Source organism: Phascolarctos cinereus, unplaced genomic scaffold (genome assembly GCF_003287225.1).
Source record: "Phascolarctos cinereus isolate Bilbo 61053 unplaced genomic scaffold, phaCin_HiC Scaffold_2;HRSCAF=192, whole genome shotgun sequence".
In the NCBI taxonomy this organism is placed as follows: Eukaryota; Metazoa; Chordata; class Mammalia; order Diprotodontia; family Phascolarctidae; genus Phascolarctos; species Phascolarctos cinereus.
Window position 1 is genome coordinate 141,305,864 of NW_027555625.1, and position 11,066 is coordinate 141,316,929.

Here is an 11,066-nt window from a genome sequence, read left to right on the forward strand (position 1 = left end):
TGCCCTTCTAGGTTTCTGCCACCAGGGGGTAGGAGTTAGAGGCTGCCATGGACATAAGTGGGCTAGAGCAGTTTTTCTGGTCACTGGTCTCTTGAGATCCGTTTGTTTATTTGTTTGTTTTTCCCCTAGCATCTCCTCCACTTCCATAACATTTTTTAAAAAAGATAAAATTGTATTGGTAATTTTCTTTCCACATCACTGCTGTTTTCCTGGATCCCTCCTCGCCTCTGAGAGCCACTCCCCATAACAAAGAATTTTAAGCAAAACCAACACATCAAAAATGTGTGATGCCAGTGTTCCGCACCCGTGGTCCCTATCACTGTTAAGGCATGCGCCTCCCCATGTTTCATATTTCCATTCCTTCCCTTGCAGGTGTCTCCCGGAGGACCCAGAAGTTCGGAACATTTCCAGGAAACTATGTGGCCCCCGTATGAGTGGGCACTTTGGCAGCCTGGAGCAAGCCCAGAGCTCCGCCGTAGGAAGGCCCAGCTGGGGGGTGGGGAGAAGGGGTGAGGGTGGAGGAGGCGCTGCATTTAGGGCACTGAGGCCGAGGGCTCACTCTGTAACCTCCCCTTCCTCAGCTAACCCCCCACTGCCCACAGACAGCTGCTTTGGTGTGGTGTTTCTCTAAGACTCGAGGGAGGATGGGGGTGGGGCATCTGCAGGATGCTACAGCTTCTTTGAGGCCCCATCCTGTGTCAGACACAGCCGCCAGCCCTCTGCCTCCGCTTCCCACCCTGCCTGCCTTAGGCGACCTGGTAGAACTCTGAACTCAGACTCACAGACATTCCTCTAACAGCCCCTTCCTTCGCTGTAGAGCTCTCTTCTACCAAGGACTAGTTCCCAGCCTTATTGAGACCAGACATCCTCCCTTTCTCTCCACCCTTCCCCCCTCCCTCATCTCCATTGAGTGGCGTGTCCTGTAACAAGGACCAACCTCTTAACTTAATGGGGACCAAATGCTTCCACCTGGAAGGACTTTCTTCCCCAAATTCCATCTGGCCTTCCACTTCACATGCCTTCTCTGCAGCCTCCTCCTCCTTTGCTAGCTGAGTTGGGAAAGGGGGGAGGTGGGGAGGAAGTAGCGAGGGACTATTTTCCTGCTCTCCTCAGAGCTCCCGGTAGGGTTGAGCCTTTAAAGCTAGTGTTCTGATCCTGTGGTCCTGGGAGACTCAGGCTGCACGTTCTGCTGCCAATGACACCCTTGTTCTCCCCTTGGACAGACTGTATAATAAACCTGGACACACCTTTCTTGACTCTGAGACTTTTTTTGTTGGGGCTGACCATTGTTCTTTTCTCTAAGAGAGGAAGAGGTTTGCCGCCATGAACTTTAGCCTGCTGTGGAACTGCCATGAGGCTCATCTCCACGGTCACCCACGCCTCTGTCTTCAGGGAATGAGGCCCAATTTGATGGGGACAGTGCAAAGATAACTTCCATGTGTGACTGGGGAATGTGGAGAAGAGTGGATGACTGGGGAAGAAGCCAGAGATTGTGGAAGGAGAAGGGAAGGCCACCCTCGTGGATTCTGGGGCACAGACTCGCCTAGATGAGATGACATTGATAATTACTCTGCTGGTAATGTTTTTTCTCTGTGTTGTGTGTGTGTGTGTGTGTGTGTGTGTGTGTGTGTGTGTTGTAGCTGCAGAGATTAGAGTCATGGCAGGGTTAGAAGGTAGCCCAGCCCATGGTCTGATGTAGCATGTCTACCATTTGTACCTCTGTCTACATATCTAAGCCAGAGGCCTTCTCGTACCCCTGTTGTAGCAGAGAAGGGCTGTTCAGGAAGGGGTTTTAGCTCTCAGGTGCCTTTATAGCCTTATCCCTTCTGTAGTAGGCCAGGCCTGACTCAAGCCAATCTGGTACATCAGGTTCAAGAGCAGAACAAAGTGAGACAGGAACTTTGGATTTAAGATTAGAAGAAAATGAAAAAAAGATTTAATTAGTCATAGGCAGGGAAGGATACTTAGACCAAGGGAAATATATTTTTAAACATTTTTATTTAAAGTTTTGAGTTCCAAATTTTATCCATCCCGCCCCTGTCCTCTCCTCTCCTCTCCCTGACACAGTAAGCAATCAGATATAGGTTATTCATGTGCAATTATGTAAAACATTTCAGGGAAAATATTTTAATTGAGGCTATGCCATTGATTCAGCACAAGTGTCAGATTTGGCTGTGATGATCCATGGGTCATAAGCCAAAGGGAGGAGTCAAGTGGCTATACCTGCTCTGGTTTTTGTATTTATGACGCCAGGAAACCACTTCAACTGTCCAAGCCTTTAATGCTCTGAGCCAATTAAGGCTCCAGGACAGTTTCAATACCTTTTAAGTGAAAACTAGCCTAACCTGCTTGGGGCTGGACCTTAGGATATTGGTCCCACCACACCCTCCCTGAAGCTAAATCTCAAAGGTTTTATGGAGCTGTCAGTACCTTTGGAATCCCCAGGCTTCAGGTGGATTGGGAGGAGCAGTATTTAATTTGGAAAGTGAATGAATCAGGTGGTACCCAGTTGGGCCTGGACAGATTTGGGAGGGCTTTGAATGACAGAAATGAGTCCTTGGGACCCTAACATCGTGGTAGGAATCTGTGTGTGTGTGTGTGTGTGTGTGTTTTCACATGCTTGTACCTTTGAGGAGGATTGAAGAATGAAATCAACCCCTCAGTAGCTTATATCTATCTTGCCATGACTCCAACAATGATGTGATCCCTCTTCCTTAACCATTTACTGTTTCCCAACCCAAGTGTACAGTCTCTGTCTCTTCTCACATAACCCAATGTGCATAGAAAAGAAGTAATATATGAGATTTCCTTTTGCTTGGGGCAGATATCAAATTCCTGTTGGGGCTTAAACAGCAACAAACAAACCAGTGGTGCCCCCTGGGCTGGGCCTGGGCTGGAGGTAGGGAGCCTCCAGGGACACGGCACAGTAAAATGAGGAGTGCTTTTTAGTATGTTGGGGTTTTTTTTAATAAGAGCACATTTTTGGTGCTGGGAAATGTGGCTCTCCATGGCCCAGAGGTATTTATTTTGAGACTGAGTCAATCATGCAACAGAGAAGCTTCTGGTGGATACATACCTTGTATACGCACACACCGCAGTGAAGGAAAACAGGGCTCTTGAAGCTATTTGCATATAATAATATTATTTATGTAGCCATATAAGGTTTGCAAAATTTTTTACAAATATTCTCATTTTTAACCTTCCAATCCTGTGAAATAGGTGCTATTATTATCTCCATTTTACAGATGGGAAAATTGAAGCAGAAAGAGGTTAAGTGACTTACCCAGGGTCAGACAGCTAGTAAGTGTCTGAGGCAGGATTCTAGAGTCTAAAGTCTAGGGCTTTATCCACTGGGGCCACATAGATACCTTATATCAACCCATTTAGCCTATCACAAATAAGGTGACCCAAATCCTCCTGTGAATTCTACCTGTGAGGTATTTTGCATATTGAAAGCAAAAAGAAGCCCAAGAGTTTAGGGGTTGTGGAATGTATGTTCATGGAGTACAATTCTTTTTTTAAAATTAATTTATTTTAATTTATCAACAATCACTTCCATATGCTTTTGAGTTTAATATTTTTCTCCCCTCCCTTCCTATCACCCTCCCCAAGACTGTGCACAATCTGATACAGGCTATACATATACATTCCTATTAAACATATTTTCACATTAGTGATATTGTAAGTAAGAATTAGAACCAATTAGAACCAATAGGAGGAACCACAAGAAAGAGGAAACAAAACTCAGCAGAAGAAAGAAAAATAGCAAATAGTATACTTCGATATGCATTCAGATTCCATAGTTTTTTCTTTGGATGTGGATAGCATTTTCCATCACGAGGCCTTTGGAGATGTCTTAGATCCTTGTATTGCTGAGAAGGTTAAGTTTATCCATATTAGTGATCGCACAACGTGGCTGTTATTGCGTACCATGTTCTCCTGGTTCTGCTCACTTTACTCAGCATCAGACCATACAAGTCTTTCCAGGTTTTTCTAAAGTCAGCCTGTTCATCATTTCTTATAGCACAATAGTATTCCATTACATTCATATAGCACAACTTGCTCAGCCATTCCCCAATTGATGGGTATCCTCTCAATTTCCAATTCTTTGCCACCACAAAAAGAGCTGCTATAAATATTTTTGTACATGTGGGTCCTTTTCCCATTTGTATGATCTCTTTGGGATATAGCCCTAGAAGTGCTGTTGCTGGGTCAAAGGGTATGCACATTTTTGTAGCCCTTTGGGCATAGTTCCAAATTGCTCTCCAGAATGGTTGGATCATTTCACAACTCCACCAACAATGCATTAGTGTTCCAATTTTCCCACATCTTCTCCAACATTTATCATTTTCTTGTTTTGTCATCTTGGCCAATTTGATAGGTGTGATGTGGCACCTCAGAATTGTTTGATTTGCATTTCTCTAATCCATAGTTATTTAAAGCATTTTTTCATGTGACTATAGATGGCTTTAATTTCTTCATCTGAGAACTGCCTGTTCATATCCTTTGACCATTTATCAATTGGAGAATGGCTTGTATTCTTATAGATTTGACTTAATTCTCCATATATTTTAGAAATGAGGCCCTTATCAGAGATATTGGTTGTAAAAATTCTTTCCCAATTTTCTACTTTCCTTCTAATCTTGGTTGCATTGGATTTGTTTGTGCAAAAACTTTTCAATTTAATGCAATCAAAATCATTCATTTTGCTTTTCGTAATGTTCTCTATCTCCTGTTTGGTCATGAATTCTTCTGTTCATAGAGCACAGTTCTTGAGCCACCTATTGGATACCTTTTCATTTTGATGATGTAATTCCTGACCTCACAGCCTAGCAGGGAAATGTTGATTTTTCAGCACCTTTACAGCTTCCCTATTGAGAAGTACCTGGGTTCTGGACTACTCTTAAACATCTTCTAAGAGGTAGATCATAGCCAGACTTGGAATAATAATCATAACAGCAAGAGCAAGACAGCTTGACATGATTAGAAGTCTGGTCTTCAGGGTGCTAGACAGGTCCAAGTCCTATAATAACTATATGGCTATGGGCAGGTCTCTTAACTCCTTGGTATCCCAGTCTGTTGCTCTAAGACTGTAAGTTACAGATCAGGACCCATATCTGAATTAGTCTGCACTGGGATTTGGCAAACTTTCTCTGTTAAGATAGAAATACTTTAGGCTTTTGGGACTGAAAAGCAAAATCAAGAATATTATGTAGGTATTTATTATATAACAAGAGAGGAAACACATTTCCAAAATTTCTTGATGAAATTCAAAACATGTTAATAATTGAGTACACTTTTTTTGTAATACAGGTCTCCTAATGAGAAGAATAGAACTCTTTTGGGAAGAACAACATTTCATTTAATCAGGGTTTGAAGTTAGCTTCCCTATCATCAAAATCAGTTACACATGCTCATCTGTAAAGTGATTTTATGTATTTCATCTTTGAAAATGCTTTCTCACACAGTTAGGTATGGCCAAATGCTGACATTCCTCCCCAAGCGTATGATTTTAATTGAATGTATTCATCCGTTGAAAGCATTTATAGTTTTTATTAAAACCTCTTGATGTTTGCCCTTTACCATGTCATCACGTTGCAGATTAATCACTTGCAGTTGAAGATTTGGTGGAAGCTCCTTGATTGCTCAGTCAAATAGACTTTGAAATACAGAGATTGCTTTCACACTTGCACTGAGGTCTGAAAAAAATACTACTAGAACTGTAGTTCGAGCTCAGAAAATATATCTGCTGCAAATTTGTGTGGGAATGAAGATCTCACTTCTTGTTTCAGCCTTTGACAGCATAGGAAGTATATAAAGCAGCTTAATATTACTTGTGATTCAAACAACATTTTGTTCTTTAGTCGTTTCAGTCATGATCCTTCATCACCCCATTTGGGGTTTTCTCGACAAAGATACTGGAGTGGTTTGCCGTTTCCTTCTCCAGCTCATTTTTACAGATGAGGAACTGAGGCAAACAGGGTTAAATGACTTGCCCAGGGTCACACAGCTAGTAAGTGTCTGAGGTCAGGTTTAAACTTAGGAAGATGAGTCTTCCTCACTTCATTCCTGTCACTTTATGCACTGCTACACCTAGCTGTCCCCAAATAACATTAGTTGTTGTCAAACTGACTTTGCTAAAGTATAGGTTTCACATATCACTGTTTCACTTTGTAATTTTAGGTTGAAATCCTTAACATTATCAAGTCTACAGCAAAAGCTAATGCCAAAAACTATTCAGAGCCCTACCATAGTGGTTGAGGGAGGTTCCTCTTCTTCAGAAAAATTTCAATCTTGGCTCTGAACAACAACAAGAAAAAGTAATAACAAAAACTTTTTTTCTTTTTCTTCTTTTCTTGTTTTGACATGATAGGCATGCACTGGCAATTAAAAAAATGTTGTGGTATGACAATATGTCTGGCACTGGAAACACTATTGTATTATAACTCTATCACTGCTATCTTTAGTATGTGGAAGAGCTGTTGGGATGTGATGAGAGTGCCACATACTGTCAGCTCTTGATCTACACTGATGAATTCACAGGTCCATACCCAACCCAAATAGTAACAACCACTGATGTTGAATTCCTGCTTTAGAATTTACACATATCATCTCATCTAATTCTCCCAATGACCCAGAAGGAGAGGTGGCTTACTATTGTCTTCATTTTCCAGGTGAGGAAACTGGGACTCTAGGAGACAAAATAATTTGCCTGTGATCATACAGCTTATGAATGTTGGGGAAGATTTGAACCCAGGTCTTCTTCACTCCGAGACCAATATTCTATCCGCTATAGGATAGGAGAGATGATTCTTAAACCTTGCCCACAGCCCACAGACATCTTGGTTCTGCTCTGCCTAGATAAGCTATCCCCTCTGTGTCTTCTATGTATGTAGAATCTAGAGTTGGTTGCGAAGGCCGTTTAGTCTAGCCTTCTATCTGCAGGGAGGCAAGCTATCTCAGTTTTACAGATATAACGACTAATCAAGAGTGGTGAAGTAATTTACCCAAAGTCACACAGCGCATAGCTGCCTGCCTCTCTCCTATAACACGCTTCCTTTTGCTCTAGGGTTGCTGGCCTCCATCTTGGTTGTGCTTTGATCTTTGGAGGTCTTGTTTCATTTGAGGATGTAGTTGGGGGGTAAGGGGGAACAACAGAACAAATGACCTTAGGGAGACAGTATGATGTAACAATAGTTAGTATTTAAATAGCATTTTAATGTTTGCAAAATGCTTTACAAATATTATCTAAATTGGTCCTCATGGCAAATAATAATAATGGTAACTTATTATTCCCATTTTACAGATGAGGAAACTGAGTCACAGAAAAGTTAAATGACTTGCTGAAGATCACACAGTTAGTAATGTCTGAGACCAGATGTAAACTCAGGTCTTCCTGATTCTAACTCCAATATTCTATCTACTGTACCACCTAGCTGCCTGTAGCAGGGTGGTAGAAAGAGCATTGAACTGGGAGTCAGGAGGATTGAGTTACTTTATTTTCATTTTTCATTGTTCAAATTTTGATATACACCAGATAAATGGATATTTCCATAAACGCAGTGGAGCAAAAAATGCAGATTGTATATAAAACTGTAAATCTCTTATGCAGTTTGTTTTTCTTTCAAAATAAGTAATAAATTTAACATCTAACTCTCAAAGCTGTTTTGCTTATATGTGATTCTTTGTGTCTTTTCCTTTCGTTCTGTGCATATTTTTTTAAAAAATCTTCTCTATATCCTTTTTTTATCTTTTGGAGGGGGTGCCCCTATCCCTCTCCCTACTTCCTATTCTCCCTGATAAAAAGAAAAAAGAAAAACAAATATGTATTCTCACTTTAGCCATTTGTCTCATTCTGTACCCTAAGTCCATCATCTTTATCAGGAAGCAAGTAACAGTTTCATTATCAGTCTTCTGGTGTTGAGATAGGTTATTTACTATATTGATCAAAGCTCTTAAATCTTTCCAATTGTTTTTCTTTACAACACTGTTGTATAAATTGTTTGGAGGGTTGGGTTCCAGTTCTGTCTCTGCCAGAAACTGGTTGTGTGATCTTGGATAAGTCAATCTCCCTCAAGACTTTAGTTTCCTGCTCTGTAAAATTAGGAGGTTGGATTAGATATCTGAAGTCTCTTCTAGCTCTGACATTCAATTGATCTCTGACATCAGCCAAATATTTATATGTCTACGGTGTTCAAGGCTTTAATCTAGGTCATGTGGGAAAGGAAGCCTACAGCTGGGTCTCTGCCCATTAGGAGATTTCAATCTAGCTGCTGAGATAAGCCGCATTCTCTAGGGAGGCAATGGGCCTTGAGCTAGGCCTCGGAGGCTCAGCAGGATTCAGATACACCAGGAGGAGGGGAAGGGCAATCTTGCTGGGGAGATGCAGAAGCCGGGATGAGCAAAGTGGGCAGTGAAGAAGACCAGTCTGGCTGCAGAGAAGCATGTTATGGGAAAGAGGCACGCTTTATGCATGGATTTAGTGGAGAACAAAGCTGGAAAGGCAGACTGGCAATTTTCCTGCCTATATGTTAGGGCCCTGGGGAGCCATGATACTTCCCTGTAATCTAAACTCTTCACAGCTTTGTCCAGAGTATAAAAAATTGTAGAATTTGAGAGACAGATGGGACTTCACCATCTGGTACAACCCGTGCGAGGAGAGAATCCCCAGTACCAAACAAATGGTTGTTCACACTTTGCTTGAAGGCCTTCAAGGAAGATTCACTGCCTCTTGAGGCAGTCCCTTCCACTTTGGAGTAGCTCTAAGAGTTAGGAAATTTTTCCTATCAAACTTAAATTTGTGTCTTTGCCATTTCTACCCCATTGTTCCTGGTTCAACCCTCTTGGTCAGTCAGCCAGCATTTATTTAGTGCCCACTATGTGACAGGCACTGTGTCAAGTTCTGGGGATGCAAAGAAAGGCAAAGGACAGGGCCTGCTCTCAAAGAGCTAACAATCTAATTGGTCCTCCTCTGGGGCCAAACTGTTCGTCTAATATCTCTTGCACATGACCTCTTTTTTTTTTTTTTTTTGCAATCAGGATTAAGTGACTTCCCCAGGTTCACTTGTAAGTGTTTGAGGCTGGATTTGAAATCAGATTCTCCTGACTCCAGAGCTGGTGATCAATCCACTGTGCCACCTAGCCACCTCATAACAGCCTTTCAAATCCTGGAAGACAACTATTGTGTGTCCCCCTTCTCTTCCCAAATCTTTTCTTGAATACGCCCAGGTCCTTCAGCTAATTCTCATGAGATGTGGACTCAGAGTCCTTCCTCACCGTGGTTGCTTCCCTGGACAATCTCCAACTTATTAATGTCCTTCTTAAACTGTGGCTCCCAGAACTGAAGAAAATATCCCAGATAAAATTTCATGAGGGCAGAGCACAGTGGGGTTATCACATCCTTATTGTGTACAACTATATTTCTCTTGGTGCAATTCTAGATCTCATCAGTATTTTTGGCTGCAGCATCCTTCTGCTGACTCAGATTGAGCTTGTAGTCCACTAAAACCCCCAGATCTTTGTCAGAAACAGCTACCACAAATAACTGTTTCTTAACAATTACTCCGTTCCTCCCCTATCATATACCTGATAGCTTATTTTTTGTACCCAAATGCAAGACTTCACATTTATGCCTAATGAATTTCATTTTATTAAACTCAGCTCAGTGCTCTCTGCCTGTTAAGATTGCTCTTAGATCCTGATTCTGTCATGCAGTTAGTTCTGTTTGCTGTCACTTGCATAATGAACCTACATCCTATGCCTTTATCCAAGTCACTGTTAACAATATTAAACAGCTGAGGGCCAAGAACAGATCCCTGGGGCACTCTACTGTAGACCTCTTTGTCACTTGACATGGAATCATTAACAACTACTCTTTGAGAATCCATCTGATTGTGTTAACCTCTACTCCATAATATCTCCACCTTCTCCACAAGAACAGTATGATAGGAGAGGGCAGCACCAGAGCAGTAAAACCCTAAGCTGTACCCAGGATTCCCCTGTTTTTGCTGAGTGTCTGACTTATTTCCAAAACTGCTTTCTTTCACTGACTGCTCTGCCTATAGCTGTACACTTAGATCTCAGGGAGCCCCCACCACCCTATAAACTCAACCAAATTAACAGGTACAGAGGTACCCACCCAGCTCCCCTATTTCTTTCACCCTTTCACTGCAGGACATCACTGCCTACCCTAATGCCCTCCATGGGGTCACTAAAGGGAGAATGGGTGTGGCTGGGAAAAGGTATCTCCACAGTGGAAGGTAGAAGTGTGAGTGGTTGTCTCCTGTGGCAGGGTAGGGCTTGGTCAGGTGTCAGCAGTAAAGGGGTGGGGGTGTATTATTGGGCATTCTGGCAGGAGGTATAGAGGGAGGTATCGTTGGAGAGCCAGATGTCAGAAGGTCTCAACAGATTGGGGTGAGGATACAAGTGGAGGGATGGGCTATGAGTGTCCCAAGTAGAAAGGCAAGGGTGTGAGGGCCTCCAGTGGAAAGTTGTGGGTGTATTTCTAGTTGAGGGGTGGGTATATGAATAGTTGTCATCAGTGAGTGGGTGTCTCCAGTGGAGAGGTAAAAGTGTGAGTGTGTGCCTCCAGTGGAAAGGTGTGGGCTTGATTCCAGCTGAGGGGTGAAAATGAGTGGCAGTCACCAGTAGAGAGGTGGTGTGTGAGTGGATATCTCTAATGGAGGCCTGTGGAGGGGCATCTTCAGCGAAAGAATGAGTACATAGGTAGCACAATCGGGACTGACTATGTGTAGGATCCTCAAAGGGACAGAGAAATTCATGTTCCTCATAATTCACATTGGCTCACATTTCTATGAGTGTACAAAAGACTTTCCTACCACAATCCTGTGAGGTATGAAGTGTCAAGTATTTCTATTTTGCAGATGAGGGAACTGAGACTCAGAGAGATTAAGTGACTTGATGAAAGTCACAAGTTTTTGAGGGGTGGGGATGGGGTAGCTGGAATGAACCCAGGTCTCTGTTCTCATCAGACTTCAAGTCCCTACCTGTTTCCTCTATATCACGAGGCTTTTTCCCTCCCCAGCCAACTGTCCAATCATTGGCGT

General features: G+C 42.4%; 1 protein-coding gene across 1 annotated transcript in view; it reads left to right on the forward strand.

Annotated features, from left to right (window-relative positions):
• Positions 1–536, forward strand: part of SORBS3 (sorbin and SH3 domain containing 3) — a 34,586-nt gene extending 34,050 nt beyond the window's left edge. Inside the window, 1 exon segment of the mRNA XM_078149643.1 lies at positions 373–536. Coding sequence (XP_078005769.1) covers positions 373–434 — 62 coding nt within the window. The 3' untranslated portion in view covers positions 435–536.
• Positions 537–11,066: the final 10,530 nt, after the last annotated feature.